The sequence below is a fragment of the Lichenostomus cassidix genome, chromosome 26, assembly GCF_008360975.1.
Source record: "Lichenostomus cassidix isolate B80296 chromosome 26, HeHo_3.0, whole genome shotgun sequence".
In the NCBI taxonomy this organism is placed as follows: Eukaryota; Metazoa; Chordata; class Aves; order Passeriformes; family Meliphagidae; genus Lichenostomus; species Lichenostomus cassidix.
This window is the reverse complement of record NC_139506.1, coordinates 3,193,890-3,211,380: the sequence shown is the minus strand read 5'-3', so window position 1 is coordinate 3,211,380 and position 17,491 is coordinate 3,193,890. Positions and strand designations below refer to the sequence as shown.

The window sequence follows — 17,491 nt, the reverse complement described above, 5'->3', positions numbered from 1 at the left end:
GGTCTCCTCCCGGGCCTGAAATATTGGCTAAATAAATCGAAATACAAAATAATTCATGTGTTCAGCCCACGGCACTGCGTCCTGCAAACCCGAACTCGAAGCATTAAGCCTGTAAGTTATCAGGTGATTTAGGAATTTGTCCCCAGAAAGGGGCTGCAGGAAAACGCTGCCCTGGTGAGAGCTCTATCTGCTCCAGGGGTGGGAGGGAGGAAGGAGGCATTTAATCAAATTAACAGGCCTGGTTTGGGGTGGGTCCGGGGCTGTTCGGCCACATGGGGTTTCAACAATGGGGCCATCGGGGAAACAAAGCCGGGAGGGGAAACAAAGGCCACGTCCCTGTCCCTGTCCTCCCGCCACATGGCCGGCCAGCCCTGAGAACAGCAGGACGGGGACATCCCCGTTTGAACCGGAGGGGTTCCCGGGCTGTTCGACCCACCGGGATCCCGGGGCTGCCCAGCTCGCTGCGGTGCCAACCCGGCATGGCCCAGGCTGCTCCGCCGTGCCCCGCGTTGGGCTCAGCTGCCATGGGGGGGATAATAAATCATTTGTTTCCCTGTTTCCAGCCATTTTCAGCTCCTGCTCTGGGCTGCAGAAAACCACAGGCTGGGGGAGCTTACCCAGTCCTGCTCCTAAACCCACTCAGCCACGAGCTGTGAAACAGGAACCCAACTGCAGAAACAAAAGTGAAAATGATCTTCTCAAACTGCAGTCCTGGGCCCAGCCATGGGCTCTGCTCCAGACCAGTTTTTCCCCCGTTTTCCCCTCCTCACACGCGGTTATGTTCCAGTACCTGACTGCTGGGCCATGTCCCCACCACACTTTAATTTTTGGGGGACCACAGCAGCCCTGTTTGTCTTTAAAGACCAAGAGAAGCCGGTGTGGGGAGGCTCCGAGGTGGGCTCAGGGAGTGAGGAACTGCCAAAACTTTGAGGGATCAAAGCAAAGCAGAGCAGCCCCAGCCGTTAGCAGTGCTCAGGCTGCTGCCACTCACAGCCACTGCAGGGTAAATAACGAGGGACGTTAAAAACAACGAGCTTCTGCCAGCGCAGAAACCAAGTTCCTCATCGGGCTCACCACAAAGGGGGAAACCCAAACGGTAGAGCCGGGGCAAGAGGCACGCTGGCACCTCCAAACCCAGCCAGGGCTGCCTGCAGGTGGGGAAATGCTGATTTTAGCAAAACAAAAAAAAAAAAAAAATACTCGGGGTCTGTAAACAGCCCCTTGCCTGGACACAAGGCCCTCGGATGGGGGAGAGCTCGGATCAGGATGTGCACAGGGGTGCAGCAGGGTGGTGCCTGCTCTTCCTGCAGGTGTTGGGGAACAGGAACTCTCTTGCAGGAGGGCTCTCCCCCCTCTTTGCTTTCATTTTTTAATCGTCAGAAAGGGACACTGCTCCGATTGTGTTTTAGGCAGGGGAATTTGCAGGGGATTTGAGAAATCCAAATAACAATTAGCAGAAACAAGTGCCCCAAGCCTGGCTGGGTTTGGTTTGGTTTGTTTTGCATTGCAAACCTTCCCTGCCAGAGCAGTTTTGCACAGGCAGATATCGATACTTTCACATTTCATCTTTTTAACGGTCCCCCCCCCTTTTTTTTTTTTTAATAAAAACTTGCCTGAAACTGAAATCCAGCAGTCTAAAGTTCACATCCTCCCTTCAGATTTCAACTCTTAGAGTTAGGATGGTCAAAAGCACCTAAATCAGTTCCCATTAAACTTGTGATTGTTGTTTTCGCAGGAGTTTGGGGAAATTTCACACAACCACATCACGGAGAGGACACTGATTTCCTGTTATCCCATCAAGGAAAACCACCACAACATCCCAAACACTCGACATGCCTCGGAAACCCTGCCCTGACACAGCGGGGTCCTGGGTTTTGGGGTACCTCGCTGGGGAGCTGATCTCAGCTCCAAACCACTTCCAAACAAACCAAAAGAATTCTGAATAAAGCTCTGTACTGCAGACTGAGCCCAACACATGCTTAAAGCCCGGGAGAGCCTCAGAGCCACTCAGCAGCCCCCCAAACCCCTCTTCACCGATCAGGAGCAGCCCCCCAAACCCCACTGCACCGGGCAGGACCTGCTCCCACAGCAGCCTCCCCTTCGGCACTGCTGCTGCAGTAACACATTAAATAAATATCGCGACACGATCCAGGCAGCCCTGAGACCCCCAGGCACGGAGCCCCCAGTGCTGGTGCCGCCAGCTGGGGACAGAAGCTTTTGCGGGGGTTGTGAGGTGAGGAGGCAGAAAGCAGAAGGAGCATCGTGCTTTGGCCACCGCCGCATGGCCTGGCCGCGGCCAGTGATCGCCACCACGAGGTCACCAACCCAACCCCCCTCCAGGCCAACCCAAAACACGGAGAGGGGGGAGCCGGGGACGTTCCCATCGGGGGTCACTCATCGCGGGGTCACCCAGCCGGGGGGCGCCGCACCCCCCGGCCGGGAGCATTCCTAAAGCATCCCGGGCGGGAGGACGAGGGTGTCTCAATCCACCCCGGCGCTGCCTCCAGCCTCCCGGGGGACCCTCCATCCACAGCCGGGGACCCTCCGGCGGGCAGGGCCGGGGGCGCAGCCGCCGCCGCAGCCCTTTGAACGGCCCTATCGCTCCCGGCCGCGCCGCCCCGCACCGCCTCCGCCGTGATGCGGCCCCGGCTCCGCCTCCCCCGCTCCGCCGGCGCTGGGAGCTCCCTTCGCCTGTTTGCCCTTATTTAATTTCGAGTGTGATTTTGCTATTTTTAGCAGCTGGATCCCCTCCAGTAAGGCTAGGAGCTCGCTCCGGTTTTTTTTTTCACCCCCTCTCCCCCCTTTCCCCCCCCTCCCTTTTTTTTTTTTTTTTTTTGCCTCGTTCCCTGCAAATGATTTTGACCCAGCTTCCTTCCTCCTGGAGCAATTTTTTTTCCCTCTCTCTTTATTATTTATATAAATACGCGGGGCCTGGCGGGGCCGGGGATGCGGGGCTGAGCCGCAGCCTCTCTCTTCTCCTTGCAGATCCGCAGTCGCCGCGGGCGGGGGGTCCCTTCGCTCCGCAACACAGACCCGCCGGGAAAAACAAAACCATCAAGCCGCCCCCAAAACCCACCCCGAACAGCCGGCTCGGCGATCAAGCTGACTGTGAGTGCCACCTTCCTCTTCCTTGTGCTGCGGGGGGCGCGGAGGGCCGGGGGGCTCTGCTGGCCCTGGCCGCATGCGGAGCACGATCGGCCCCGGCGTGTCGGGTTTTGCAGGGACGCGGCTGCGTGCGGCTGGCGGTGCCTCGCTTTATTATTGGTATTAATTATTGTTAATGGCAGGGTGATGCACCTGGCGGGCCGCGGCGGAGCGGGGGGGGACGGGCGGGGGTCCCCGGTGCCGCTGCTCCCACCGCGGAGAGACTTTGCTCCACTTACTCGGTTGCGGGCGATGCAAACGCCCCGCACGGGGGCCGGGGGGCCCGCATGGCCCCGGGACAGCCCCGGGACAGCCCGCGGGGCCGGGGCCGTGCAAGGTGCGTGGGGCCGCGGCCGGCGCACGGGCGTGGGAGCGGGACTCGAACGTGGGGCCGGGGCGGCGTGAGGTGCGTGGGGTCGGTGCGAGGCCAAGGCCGGCTCACGGGGGACACGCACACACGCGGCTCGGTGCGAAGTTGCGGCGCTGGGGCTCAGCAGCCCCCCGCATGGTGCCCCCGCACCCCGCCGGCCCCGCACCCCGCCAGCAGCGCGGGCTCCACGAGGGGTTTTATTACCTCCCCCCCGCCAGGACAGGGGCTTCACAAAGCCCTGATGGTGCCCTTCCTGCCTCTTTTCTTTCTCCTCCACCTCCCTCCTTCCTTTCCTTTATCACTTCCTTTTATTATGCATCCCAGGAAGGAAGGGGGGGACTTTCCTCAATGGCAGCCCGGGGGGGGTTCAGAGCAGCCCCACGGCGGGTCTGTGCTGAGGAGGAGCCCGCACATCCCTCCCGGCCCGCACCCCTGCCCAACAGGCTCTTCAACTTCTGCTCCACGATTCCTTCCCCTCCTCCTTCCCCATCCCTCTGCCAGGAGGTGCGGCTGGGATCCTTCTCCAGCTGCCATCAGGCTGGATTTTCTGGGCGTGAAGAGATTTGATATACATTTTTTTTTATTTTTTTATAAGATCTAAGCCCCCGCCTGTCTCCCCGCTTCTCCTGGGCCAGTTTGTTTAATCTAAGAGTAGGTGGCAGGAGCGGGGGATTTATGGGGTTATCTGCACGGAGCAGCATAAGCCAGCGCAGGCGGCCGGGAAGGCAGGAGCAGGCCCAGGAGGAGGCAGGAGCATCGCTCCGAGGGGACAGGTTGGCCCTTGTGCGACCCAGAGGTGGCCGCTGGGGACGGCCCAGCTCACGCTGTGGAGCAGAGGGAGCGATGGGGCTGGGGGAGGAGAGCTCGGTGGCTCAGCATCCGCAGGGATGGAGAGGGGAGGAGATTTCCTTCCCCCAGCTCCATCAATCGAGAGGCAGATGTGGCCCCTCCACCTCCAAACCGTGCAGAGATGTTCCCCCCCCGGCCGCGGGGAGCCCGGCAGCCCCTGCCCGCGTCCCCCACTGATTCCTCCCTGCCTGGAAAGGTTTCTCTCTCAGCTGCTTCCTCTCCTCCATGGCAACCCAGCTGCTCCCTCCCTCCCTCCATGGCTCTGATGCGTGTGAGCAGGGCCGGAGCTGCTCCCGCCATGTGCCCAGCCTCGTCCCACGGGCTCCCAGCACACCCGGGGCCTGGCAGGTGCCGCCGAGCTGGGAGCACTGCGGGGAGCTGGGGCTGCTCTCGGCAGCGGGGTGTCGGCAGGGAAGGTGTTGGGATGGGAGGGAAGCATCCCCCATCTCCAGCATCCTCCTCCCAACCCCCTCTGCCAGAGCGGGGCGTGGAGCCCCTCAGCCCTGCAGCCCCCGGGGGGAGCTCTGAGGTGCTGGAGGGCTGGCTGGGATGCACAGGGCTGGGTGGGATGCAGAGGGCTGGGTGGGATGCACAGGGCTGGGTGGGATGTGCACATGCTTCCCCCAGCACCAACAACTTCCCAGCAGCAGCTGCTTCTCGGGGGGGCACAGACCCAGTGGCACCCCCATCCCATGAAGGGTCCCCGTGGCATTCCCAGCTGGAGCTGCTGTGTGGGGCTTGGTTCCTGCTCCGGGGGGAGCAGAGCACGGCAGGGTGGGGGCCATGCTGGGCCCATCTGTTTCCAGCTGCGGGAGGGGGCACGGAGCAGCTCGAGGCTGTGCTGCCTCTGACAGAGATTGACTTAAAAAAGAGACAAAACCCCGTCCCAGCCCGACCAGCAGCCGGCCCTTTGCTGGCCTAAATCTAAACCATACTTCTTTTTTTTTTCTCCCTAAGAGACTCCTTGAAGGGCTCTGGGATGCTGTGAGTAATATTTTCGGGGTGTTTACACGACGGCATGGTTTCTGTCTCCCAAAAAAAAAAAAAAAAAAAGACTCCGAGGGTGGTTTTTGTTGTTGTTGTTCTGCACTCATGAGTCACTTCCAGAGGGGAGCAGGAGCTGACGCCTGTTTTTTGAAAAGGCTCAGAGGTCTGAGTGTGGCTCCTCAGGCTGCATGTCCTGCCCACACCCTCCCCTGTGAGGCTCAGTGTCCCGGGGGGCTCAGCAGCCTCTGTTCCCCACAGCCCCACTATCCCAGCTGCTCCAGCACCATCAAATCCAGACCAGTTCCTCCAAACTGAGCGTTATTACCCCAGAGGTAGGAGGGTGACTCTGTCAGCACACACAGACCGGGGACACAACCTCAGAGCTGCCTCTTCCTCACATCCCTGCTCTGGGCAAGTGTCCCCAGCATGGCCATGGTCACTTGGCCCTGTGAGGGGTCACCAGCAAGCACCAGGGCTGTGGCAGTGATCCTGCTCCTTCCCACCAGCCCATCCTCCCTGCTCCTGGGCTGGGAGCTGGGCACAGAGCCACCCCCACTCTCTGGAAAAGCAGGTTTTCCATGTGCCCCTGGGAAGCAGCAAGGCGGAGAGGGGAAGATGGAGCTTTTTCCTTTGTGGGATTTCTCCAAGAGCGAGGGAGAGCTGCCCAGCCCTTTGGGACGTGCACAGGGGAGGTGAAAACCCGGTGTCCCCAGGACAAGTGCCAGGCAGTGCCTGTCCCTAATCCCAGCTGGGTGGCAGGGGTGCAGCAGTGCCAAGGGTGGGGTGAGGAGCAGGGCTGCAGCACCCTGAGCTCCATTCCACCCACTCCAGGGCCCTGGCACCCCCTGGTGACGTCCCCAAAGTCTCCAGTGCCACCACTCATCCTTTCCCAACTTGCTGGTGCCAGCAGCACAGGTGGGATTTTGAGGACTCCAGATTAAATCTGGAGCCACTGTCACTTTTTGAGGAAAGGGGCTGGGCTCTGCAGGATGGGTTGGCCAAGGTGCTGCTCCCCAAATGCCTGAGGGGACCCCGGGAGCTGCCTGGGCACTGGTTGGTACTCCGGGGTGGCCATGCCATGGGCTTGGGGCACTGCCCTGCAGCCAGGAGGGTGCAGGTGGCATCTAACCTGGCCAGGGTGAGGGCAGGGGGATGGCACAGCTGGCACAGCAAGCCATGGCTGACTGACCTTCCTCCCTCCCGCTCCTCCTCACCGCTGCTGGGACAGACGATGAGTGAATCCAGCGCCAAATCCAGCCAGCCCCTGGCCTCCAAAGGGGAGAAAGACGTGTCGGAGAAGAGGGGCCGAGGGCGGCCCAGGAAGAAGCCGCAGGTACGTGGGGTCCCCTGCGAGGAGGGGGGGACTGGGCACCCCCAGGGTACAGGGCAGGAGGAAATGTCCCCACACCTGCACCCCTGGGCAGGGTGGGAATATCCCCAGTGCAGCCCCTGTGGGCAGCACCTCCCCTGGGCTCTCCAGCAGCAAGACCCTCCTGGGGGGCTCTAGAGACCCCCCAGCTCTGCAGCACCCCAGAGCTCCTGGCCCCGGCTGGGGGCTCCCCTGCCCCTCCCTAGGCTCTGCTGAACCTGCCTTTGCAGACGGGCTAATTAAAGCCCCATTAGCAAAAGCTGCTCAGAGAGATAAGATGCTGCTGGAGCCTTTATAGTACCAAACCCCGCTCAGCCCCCCCGAGGCAGGTGGGGTTTGTGCACATCGTTTTCCTGCAGAAAAGGTGATTTGTGGGTTCCCTGACACTTCCTTGGCTGCAGCACCAGCAGCAAGCGGGTCTGGACTGAGGGGCTGACATGGGGATTGTCCAGCTGAGCTGAGTGGGTGATGCTGGGGGGTGGAAAAGGTCACACATGCCTGGCTGAAGGACACACAGGAGCCTGTGCCTGACGCCTGATCGCCAATCCCAGTGTGACCAGTGCTCCCTGTACCTCATGCAAGAGCATCTCTGCCCTGGCAGGGTCTGCTGGGGACAACGGGACTCCCAGGGTGGGCTGGAAGGCACTTTGGGTTTGCAACCCACCTCTGCTCTCCTTCCAGCAGGAGCCCAGCGAGGCCCCAACCCCCAAGAGACCCCGTGGACGGCCGAAGGGCAGTAAAAACAAGGCCACCACAAAGGGCAGGGTAGGTACCTGGGGGTGGGACTGCTCCAGCTGGGTGCTAGCATCACAGGTCCGGTTTGAGCTCAATTATGGACAATTCAGGGCAGATCTGCTGCTGGGAGAGGGGGGTGGGCTGGGCAGTTGGCTGGGGGAGCCGGGGGCTGTGTGTGTCAGAGAGAAACCTGTTTGCAAAACATGCGACTCACATCCTGTACCCACCTCGTGACTCACGGGGCATCCCAGGGCTGGGGGGGCTCGGGGGGCTGGCAGCAGCACCCCAGGAGATGCCACTGGGGTGATGAATCTGGCAGTCACGGGTGGGAGGAAGGGGAATGCTGCCCACCCCCGCCAGCATCCTGGGGACAGCCTGACCAAAATGCCCTTTTTGTTACTCAGAAAGCTGCAGTCACACCAGGGAGGAAACCTCGAGGGCGACCCAAAAAATCGGTGAGTGGGCTTTTCCCTTCTCCCTGCACCCTGTCAGGGCACTGGGCACTTCGGGGGCACAGCACCTCCCCAGAGAGCCCCGTGAGTGTGGGGTGGATGCTGCCGGGCTGGAGGATCATGGGGCAGTGAGCGAGTAGGACACAGTGTGGCACTCGGTGGGCTGCAAACCCCCTGGAGCTGGGGGTGTGAGATGTCCCCATCTCCCCACGGGCCCAAGAGCAGTGCTGGGTGGCTGGTCCTGCCCTGGGGACATGCTGGCACACACCCACCCGGGTCCCTGCACCCTGTGGGCACAACCACCCCTTCCTTCCCTGTGCTTTCCCTCCTCCATTCCCTATTTTCTCCTTTCCCCCTCGGTTCGCAGCTCAGGCGGTGCCAGGTATCCGGGATGCTTCATCTCCCTTCCCCGCCTGCCCCAGATTTTGCTCCTTTTCCCACCAAAATTCCTTGCAGAGCCGAGGGGTTGAAACCAGCCGGGGCTGCAAACTCACGGTCGCATCCCGGGGTCTCCTGTGTGGGTGTCACAGCGCCAGGGGCTGTTTGGGGACCCCAGGGCGGGCAGCCAGAGAGGGGGGAGTGGTGTGGGAGGAGCGTGTCCCGTGCCAGCGGGGCCGTGCCGGGGACACGATGTCCCGCTCTGGCAGGCGCGGTGGCGTTTTTGTGAATGAAGCGGGAGGAAGCGGGGGCTGCTGTGACTCAGGCTCACTCAGCCCTGAGTCAGCGCCGCGTGCGGGGTCACGGCCGCCCACCCCGGCGTGGGGGCTGGACAGGGACACCCGGGGCCGGACATGGGCAGCCGGGACTGCCACCACCCCCAGCGGCCACTAGGGACCGCGGTGCCAAACTCAGAGGTGCTGTACAGCCAGGATGTGTGGTCCCACCTCCTCACTGTGAGCCCAGCCGGGGTCTTCTCACCTGGGATTTAATTTGCAACCTGGACTCAGGGCCAGTCCTTAAATCCAGGAGGGTGGCGTGCCTCAGTTTCCCTCGTTGCACAGGGGTGTGATGAGCGTGGTCAGCCCTCCATCCGGGGCAGTGGGGTGGGGCTGCACTCCCCGACACCCCCCGGCCATGCTCCCTTGCCTTGCAGCAGCAGGACGAGGAGGAGGTGAACATTTCCCAGGAGTCATCCGAGGAGGAGCAGTGACACTTCCCGAACCGGCGCTACCTCATCGCCCGACGGCCCCGCGGCGGCCGGGGGAGAGGGACGGGGAGAGACCCACTGTGCCGCCCTGGCTTCCTCCTCCTCCTCCTCCCTCCTCCGCTCCCTCCTCACCCTCAGACAACGGCAGCACTGGAAAATGGCCCAACCCGGGCGGCCCCCGCAGCCCCCGCCTGGGAGGGGCACCTGCCCCAGCTCCCCCTGCCCAGCCCTGGGGTTCGGGGCAGCCCCACTGGAAAGGGGGTGGTGGCAGAGCCGGGGCTGGGACCCCCCACCTTCACTGCCCCCAACGCAGTGATCTCGCCCCGCCAAAGCGGGTGCTGGCTGCCCCCCAGCACTGGGCTCTGCCCTGGGGCCTCTGCAGGGAAGAGACAGGGGGGCAGTGAAGGTGAGACTCCCCAAAACGCATTAGACCTTTGCTCTGGCCTGCTACTACCCCGGGCAGCCCCCCGTGTCCCCCCAGTCCTGGGTGACTGCACTGTGTGCGGGAGCAGCTCCCGCGGCGCTGCCGGGGTCCGGTGCCCATCCCCGGGGTGCCAGTCCCCGAGGGTGCCAGTCCCCAGGGTGCCCGAGCGGGGCTGGCTCCACGCAGCCCTTTCCTCATAGGTTCTGGTATATATATTTTTTTTTTTTTAGTACTTTTTTTTCCTTTCATTCACAACTACCTCTGGATATTTAAGTTCCACTCTCTGAACTCACAGACGTGCTGCTGCGCTGCCAGGGCACCGTGGGCTCGGTGGTTCCTGTTTTCGGAGTGTTGCTGGGGGCTGTGGGGTATTTTTTTTTTTTTCCCCTCCCTTTTTTTTTTTGGGCTTCGTTTTTCTTTTTTTTTAAAAAAAATCGTTATTTTGAGGTCTAGTTTGCTCTGCTGCTTCAAGGGATCGAGGCTGGCAGGGCAGTGGGGTGGGGGGACCATGGGATGCTCCCCCTGCCCCTCTGCCCCAGCACGACGGCTGCAGCGGGACCGGAGGTCGGTGCCGGGCGGCCCCGGCGGGAGAGAATTGGGGTTTGGTTTGGGTTTTTTTTTTGGTTCACTGTTAACGACCTTTTGGGTTCCTATTTGCAGTTACTTGAATAAAACATTTTATGGACATGTGTGACACCTCTGTCCCAGGCCCCGGCTGGGTGGGGCAGGGGTGGCTTTTCCCATGGCACCTTCTCTACAGGGACATCCGTGCTGGTGGCAGCCACCAAACACAAACAGGCAAAACCCTGCTGCCCCCCAAACTCCCACCCAAGGCTGGGAACCCCCAGCCCCACACGGAGCCTCGGGGCCAAGGCAGAGACATATTTATTGACCCCATCTTCCCACAGGCATCCCGTGCCTGCAGAGCCTGCTGCTCCCTGCCAGTCTGCCAGTCTTCCCCGGGGCCTTCCACGGGGCTGCGGGAGCAGTTCAAGCAAAAAAAAAAGGCAAAACCCAGTACTGAGGTGGGAGATGTCCCGCCCTGGTCAGTGCTCAGAGGTGGGGTCCTGGGGGCTGTGGCATCACGGCACCACTGTGGGCACGTCCTGCCCGTTCTGGCTGATGGTGCTGATGCTGGCACTGTCCTCCCTCCCCTCCCGCGGGCAGGATCCAGTCCCGGAGCTCCAGGCAGTGTCAGGCCCTCCAGTCCCTGCGAGGGGGCCGAGGGGGTGAGGGTCCCCCCCAGCCGGGCACCACCTGCAACAGAGAGGGACACACCTGCAGCCCAGGGGGAGGCACCATCTGTGCACCCCACCTCTCCCAAAAACCTCGGGATTACACCCAAAGCCTGACTGCCACGAGGTTGGACTCAACGTTCTTGGAGGTCTTTTCCAACCTTAATGATTCCGTGATTCTCAAAGCCCGAAGCTCCCTCGGGACACACATTTCCCTTGCTGCCACTTCAATTTTTCGTGGAAAAACTAGATAAATGCCAATTCCCACCACAGCGACCCACCTGAGCCTCCTCAGCCTCCACCAGCAGCTCCTGCTCCGACTCGGGCGGCTCCTCAGCCGGGTCGTAGCTGTACATGGGCAGCAGCCGGTGCCGCAGCCGGTCGGACCTGGCGGGGGTCGGTGGTGAGCGGTGACCCCGCAGCCCCCCACGGCCCCCCAGCCCCGCGGCCCCGCTCACCTGCGCTTCTTCTTGACGTACATCACCTGCGGGGAAAGGCATCAGCGGCGCGGGGCTGGGCGGTGGGGTCGGTGCCCCCCGGTCCCCCCAGCCCGCTCACTCACTCACCGCGGCCAGGAGGGCGCCGAGCAGGGTGAGGAGGAGGAAGGGTCCCAGCACGGAGCCCACCAGCGAGTCGCCCGCCGCGCCCGGGGCGGTGGGGGCCGTGGCGTTGCTCATGGCCCAGCGGCGGCTCCTGCCCGCATGGGGACGCGCGTGTCCGGCCCCACGGACCGAGCTCTGCAACCCACAGCCGGCCCTGGCAATGACCCACCGTCCGGGAATGACCCCCACCCCGGCAATGACCCGCTGCCCGGGAATGAGCCCCGCTCCAGGAATGACCCCCACCCCGGGAATTCACCGCCCGGGAATGACCGGCGCACAGGTAATCACCCACCTCCCGCCCGGTAATAACCAACCACCCCGGTAATGATCCCCCGTCCGGCAACACCCCCCGGGGGGATCACCCCGCACCCCTCCCTGTAGAGCCGGGGCTGGGGGAGCCTGCGGGAACCCGCAGCGGTCTGTGCCCGGGACACCCCGACCCTAATTCACCCCCCCATCCCATCCCATCCCCTCCCCCCGCCGGTTCGGGATCCCCCGCGCTCCCCTCCCCCCGCGCTCCGGGGATCCCCGCGCGCGCCACGCCCCGCCCCGCCCACCTGCGCGCGCCGCCCGCGCCCGGAACCCGCGCGGCGCGTGACGGACGGGAGCGGGGCGGGGCCGAGCGCGCGCGGGAAGGGGCGGGGCGGAGGGGGAAGGGGCGGGGCTGGGGCGGGGCGGTGGCGGCGCGCGGCCGGCAGGGGGCAGCAAAGACCCGAGGGGAGGGCGGGAAAACGCGTGAGGGGAGAAGAGGGAAAAGGGCAAAGAAACGGAGGGAAAATGGGGAAATGAGGAACCGGGAGAGGGAGCGACGGAAAAAACGGGGGAAAAACGGGAGAAGGGAAGAAAAGAACACCCCCGGGTAGCACTGGGAAGGGCAAGTGGAGGGGAGGGCAGACAGATGGAGGGAGGGATGGGAGTGTAGCACATCTGGCCAGACGAGTGTTCAGCTGGGGGCATGGGCTGGAGAAGAGATGGAGGGAGGGAGGGAGGGAGGGATGGATGGACGGACGGACATGAGGGATGGGTAGGTGCATCCGTGCACTATTAATTGGGTGGACAGATGGATGGAGGAAGGGAGAGATGGAAGGAGGCACGAGCACAGATGAACAGAGGGAGGGGGAGGGATGGATGGACGGAAGGTTGCATGGGTGGACAAGGATGCATAGACAGGGATGGAAGGATCAGGATGGATGGATGGATGGAGATAAAGGTGTGGTGTGAGACAACTGACCCACAGGGCCAGGGTCGGCTGGGTCCCAGGGGATGCAAAAACATGGGCAGGGTCACCCCCATCACAGGTGGCTGTGGGTCCCTGGCCAGGGGCTGTTGCTGTGTCCAATGTCCCCAAGACTGGATCCTGGTCAGGGGCTCTTGCTGTGGCCAATGTCCCCAAGACTGGATCCGTGGGGAGCTTAGGCAGGGGCTGTGACAGTAACAGTGGTGTCACCCATGGTGGTGGCAGTGCCCCAGCCCTGATCCCAGCCGCAGGGCTAATCCGCTTTGCTCTCAGGGACCAGATGGTCCTACTAAGTGGGTCAGGCAGGAGCAGGGGACACCGGGAAGCACCAGGCCCTGCTGCGCTTCCCAACAGCTACAGAAAATAAGTGGAATGAGGTGAAAGAGGAGCCTGGACATGTCGGAGCTGGGGGGACACAGCCCCTGGACTGGCAGCAGGACAGGGCTCAGCCTCTGTGGAGTATCCGGAGCCTCCTGAGCTGGGGGGAAGAGCAGCTCCTGGTCTGCAGCCGCTGGGATGAACTTGCCCATGGCACAGCTGGTTGTACCCTGCCTGCACTGCTGCCTGTACCCTTACTGCACCCGGCCTGCAGCCTGCCCATACCCTGCCTGCACTGCTGCTCTCACTCTCTGCCCAGCCCGTGCAGGGTCATTTTCCTCTCTCCAGCCTGGAAAAGGGCACCAGCTGAGAGGGGCCAACAGTCCCCAGTGTCCCATTGTCCCCGGGGGTCCCGCTGGCCCCACCAGCCCGTGCTGACCCCACTCTCCCCAGCAGTGGCACTAGTCTCACTGTCTGTGTTGACTCTCCCTGCCCCAGAGACCCTTCTCAAACCAACTCCAGCCCCCTGCTCACCACTGCAATGGGGGAACAAGAGTGGGACAGAACCCCCAGTTCCCCTCAGCCCAGCACTGACACCTCAGGGGCCTTTCATGCTGCCGCCATCCACCTCTGCCCATCCCCTCCCAGCCGAACCCTGCCGTGCCACGGCTAAAAATAAATCCTTCAGTTTCTAGGAAAGCTCCTTGGAGAGCATGAGCGAGTGGGAGCACATGGCCGGGAGGAGCATGCGGGGTCCAGGGGAAGCAACATCCTTGGAAGCAGACGAGGGGGTCACCAAGCCCCTCCACACGGCCAGAGCCAGCCCTGGACACCTGCAGCACCCCCAGATCACACATGAACGGTTTTTTCCCCCCATCCACTGCCTCCCAGAGCATCCAGATGGGAGAAAAGGGGGAATGGAGGGCAAGGCAGCACAAGAGCTGCTCATCCCTGGAGAAATCTCCCCCTTGCTTACTCTTGGCGGGGGGGGAAGGATGCCGGGGAGGCTGAGGGCAGCATCACCACCCCTCCTAGGGACAAGGCACCTTCGTGACACGGGTGGAAGGGGTGTCAGCGTGTCAGCCAGGGGGCAAAGTGAGGAGAGCTGGAATAGCACCACAGGGTATTTTTTTTCTGCCCCAAACCCCGCTGTGAGACATCAGCCCCCTCCCCTGCGCTGCTCGGCCCCCAGCACATAATTGGGGACAGCTTTGCTGAGCCGCTAAGCTCCCGTTTAAGCAGCTGAGCACAAGTGGCCGGATTTCCAGCCAGCGCATCCCTCCGGCTGCTCATCCGGCCAGAAATGCCGGGGTGTGGGGCCGGGTGTCGCCGTCCCCGCGGGGGCACAGCCACCCCGGCTCTGCCTCGCCGCTCGCCCGCTCAGGCATTAACGCCGCCGTCAGCACAGATTAATTCTGCCCTGGGCTCCGAGCCGCAGCTGCAACACGAGGCCGTCGTGCACCAGTCTGTGTTTTCTGCAGGAGGAGCCTGGTCGCATCCAGATCCCAAAGGGAATTCGCAAAGGCTCGCTTAGGGATGGGTCTCCACACCAGGACGTGTTTGCTTCGCAGGGAAATGCGGGAGCTCGCTCTTCTGTGGCCATGGGCACCACGTGCTGCCGGGGGTGTTGGTGCTCTCCATGCAGGCTCCACCCGGCCTCTCCCACAGCACGGGGCTATTCCCACGGGAAGAACGCTCAGGAAGGATTTTGTGAAAGAGCTAGGAGCAGATTCAGAGGCTCCAGGAGGCTGTCCCCTTAAAATGCCCCATTTGCCCACCCCATCAGCGAGCCCATCTCAACACCAGGCTGTTGGTGACATCCTTCCAGTTCCCCTTCCAGGCTGTGACTGTCCCAAGGCACTGCAGGGAGGGCTTTCTCCTTGGGTGACACCATTGCCTGATCTCCGAGTTCACGTACGCAGGGAATAGCGCCGGGACAAAGAGAGCAGGCAGGAGGCAGAGCCGTGTGAAATACTGGCGTGTTTATTGGTTGGCACTAGATTACAGCCCACACTCTCGGCAAACTGGCATCCACCAATTCAATTTTTTCAATTTTTTACTCTTTTAAAAGACAGTGACAGCCTCCCAATCACACACAACTCAACAGAGGAAACCCTGGTGACAGAACCCTGCTGCACCACCCAGCTCTGCAGACAGGAGAGCTCTCCAGCCTTTCTGGAGACACTGTGGATGAAAGGTCAGAGTCACACAGGTATGTCCTGCACCTGCCAGCCAGGACTGAGCAGGAGCAGAACACCTGTGTTATCCAGAGGCTCCAACTGAGATGGAGCCCCAAAGAAAACAGAATGTGTTTTCTACTTCACGCGTGTGACTTTGAACAAAGGTGGTGTGAGAACGAGTCAGTGAGGAAGAGAAAAAAGCATCCACTGCAATTCCATTTCCAAAGGGCCTTTGCAGTTTCTGCAAACTATTTAATTCATCATAACCCCCCCATATGAAGTTCACCAGGAGATTAGAAACACCAAGAGCTGGAGTGAGGAATGGAGATCTGCAGCCAGGAAAATAAACCCAAACAGATTATGGGAATTACATGCACAAAACCAACCATCTTGAATTCACAGAGAATTGAGCATTTCACTTGCAACTCATTGAAAATCACTGAAAATATCAGGCATCTTTTAATCCTAATAAACTAGCAAATTTGCTCTCTACATCAGTTTTCCTTCTGCAAACTTGCTGACACTTCCCTGTGAAAGCCAGGTGGCAGGAGTGGCACAAGAACCTCCATGAGACATCCCAGCTGACCCCACCACATCCCAACTGACCCCTCCACCGCATGGAGCACAACACAGAGATCCCTCACCAGGCTCTGCAGCTGCCATCAGCCCCACCCCAGGCCTGGACATTTGGATGACTCGGATCAGCATCTGGAAGGGTTCAGAACTTGTTTCCCCTCACACCAAGGGCAGTGCCCAGGCCAGTCCCACCCTCAGTGCTGGGGGTGAGTTCAAAGGTTCAGACACAAAACAGAGACAGTCAGCTCTGGTTTGTGCCTCACAGCCCTGACCAACCATGGAGATTCCTTGTTTTGGGGAGGAATGGAGAAGCCTCAGGCAGCCACACCCATGGACAGGAGGCTGGACAATGGACCCTGGTCATTCATCCCTCAGCCAGGGTCCAGGACCCAGCTGACCCAACCTGGGGGGCTGCCAGGAGCCCCACAAACACAGAGCTCATGGAAGGACTGAGGAGCAAATGCAAAGTGATCATTCCAGGTTTTCTGATTTAATAAATATAAAATAGGACACACAGAAACTTCAACAAACACTCTCAGACCTCCCCAGGTTAATTTCTGAGGCAATTCTAGAGCCGATTCATCAAGTACAATGTCAAAATTCCCACCTTCCCACAAAAAAAAAAAAAAAAAAAGGAAAAAAACCTCTATGGACTAGCACCAAAGAGAGATTTATAAATCTCCTAAATACAACTTCAGTCCAGTTCCGTTTCTTTTTACACCTTGGTTATGTACAGACTCCTGACACTACCCCCAGCACGGCAGCTGGGTTAATTCATTCCAATGTTAGGAAAATGAGGATCCCATCCTGTGTGTGTCAGGGGCTCAGGGACCAGCTGAGGGACACTGCAGCCATGAGGTCACCATGTCCCTGCAGGGCTGCAGCCACCAGATGATGCCATTACTGAGCAGAATGGAGCCAGGAGGGAAAACCCAGCCTGGGAGCAAGACCAGAGCAGGCACTGCATCACCCAGAGGGAGAAGCTCCTCACTGTCACTGCTTGGGGAAGGTTTGGCTGAAGATACAGTTCTGATCCTCCCCTAGCACCAGCCACAGGCTCCATGCAGGAGAGCCAAACCCCAAACCAATCCTCACCAACTCCCCCCATTGCCCCATGTGCTCTGCACAGCAATGGATGCTGCATGGGGCTGTGTGAAAACACAAACACGTCAATTTGGGATAAAACAGAGAGAACAGGCAGGAAAACCTACAGCTTTTGTAACTGGGGCACTCGTTGGACCCGTGCAGCCTCCAGGATTTCGATCCCTGGGAGTGACCCATGCGCTGCAGAATGCTGAACACAGCTTCTGCATGGAAAAGCTGAGGCAAAGGCCCAAAGCCCCTGCTAGATCTGGGAAGGGAACTGAGGATTCCTGACATTCCCTACCCACATTTTTAGCCACTGAATACTTTGTGGCCACACAAGGGAAAAAGCAGCACTTGCAGATTCCAATCCCTTTTCATTTTTCCCTTTACAGAGTTTGCTTTAAGGCACATTCCAGCTCAGGCTGAATGAGCTGCCTCAGTGCTCCACAGGAGAGTAGGGAAGAGCTCACAGCATCCATCTACACAGGAACAGAGACACTGGGAATGCTGATAATGCCATTCCTTCCAGGCCCCAAACGCAGCTCCCACCTTCCCTCCAGGACCAGGGGAGACAGCAGGATGTTTGGGTGACACCTCCCCAGCACCCACAGGAGAGTGACCCTGACGTGCAGCCCTTCCTCTGTTTATTCCCAGAACACACCCACCAGGCTAGGCTAGAACCAGATTGTCACCATGTCCCCTCCCTGCTGTCACTGCCTTGGTCTACAACCCAAAATCCAACGCGTTTCCAATTTGAAAAAAATCTTTTTAGTTTGCACA

At 60.5% G+C, this 17,491-nt stretch overlaps 2 protein-coding genes across 5 annotated transcripts; one reads left to right on the top strand and one right to left on the bottom strand.

The window, feature by feature from the left end:
* Nucleotides 1–2,607: 2,607 nt before the first annotated feature.
* HMGA1 (high mobility group AT-hook 1) lies at nt 2,608–10,162 on the top strand. Of its 4 annotated transcripts, none has more exons than XM_085082777.1 (6): nt 2,608–2,753; nt 2,986–3,108; nt 6,579–6,683; nt 7,401–7,484; nt 7,859–7,909; nt 9,000–10,162. In XM_085082777.1, the coding sequence occupies exons 3-6, from the start codon at nt 6,582–6,584 to the stop codon at nt 9,054–9,056; spliced, it is 294 nt and encodes a 97-aa protein (XP_084938903.1). In that variant the 5' UTR covers nt 2,608–2,753; nt 2,986–3,108; nt 6,579–6,581; the 3' UTR covers nt 9,057–10,162. The 4 variants fall into 4 exon arrangements, with proteins under 4 accessions (XP_084938903.1, XP_084938902.1, XP_084938900.1 ...); XM_085082776.1 differs by having other exon boundaries at nt 2,687–2,758; nt 9,003–10,162; XM_085082774.1 differs by having other exon boundaries at nt 2,694–2,758; nt 7,404–7,484.
* A 182-nt stretch (nt 10,163–10,344) lies between these two features.
* On the bottom strand, nt 10,345–11,950 carry SMIM29 (small integral membrane protein 29). The gene is made up of 5 exons (XM_085082772.1): nt 11,872–11,950; nt 11,279–11,449; nt 11,171–11,196; nt 10,994–11,099; nt 10,345–10,734 (listed from the first exon to the last, which is right to left on the bottom strand). Exons 2-5 carry the CDS (start codon nt 11,387–11,389, stop codon nt 10,672–10,674), a joined length of 306 nt encoding a protein of 101 aa, XP_084938898.1. The 5' UTR covers nt 11,390–11,449; nt 11,872–11,950; the 3' UTR covers nt 10,345–10,671.
* Between the last annotated feature and the right edge of the window lie 5,541 nt (nt 11,951–17,491).

Excerpts from the sequence above, each read along its gene's own strand:
- HMGA1 (XM_085082777.1), top strand. The coding sequence starts at position 6,582 with ATGAGTGAATCCAGCGCCAAATCCAGCCAGCCCCTGGCCTCCAAAGGG. Across the intron at positions 7,485-7,858 it reads AGGCCACCACAAAGGGCAGG|AAAGCTGCAGTCACACCAGG; the intron begins GTAGGTACCTGG and ends TTTGTTACTCAG. Across the intron at positions 7,910-8,999 it reads GAGGGCGACCCAAAAAATCG|CAGCAGGACGAGGAGGAGGT; the intron begins GTGAGTGGGCTT and ends CTTGCCTTGCAG.
- SMIM29 (XM_085082772.1), bottom strand. The coding sequence starts at position 11,389 with ATGAGCAACGCCACGGCCCCCACCGCCCCGGGCGCGGCGGGCGACTCG. Across the intron at positions 11,197-11,278 it reads TCGGCGCCCTCCTGGCCGCG|GTGATGTACGTCAAGAAGAA; the intron begins GTGAGTGAGTGA and ends CTTTCCCCGCAG. Across the intron at positions 10,735-10,993 it reads TGGAGGCTGAGGAGGCTCAG|GTGGTGCCCGGCTGGGGGGG; the intron begins GTGGGTCGCTGT and ends TCTCTGTTGCAG.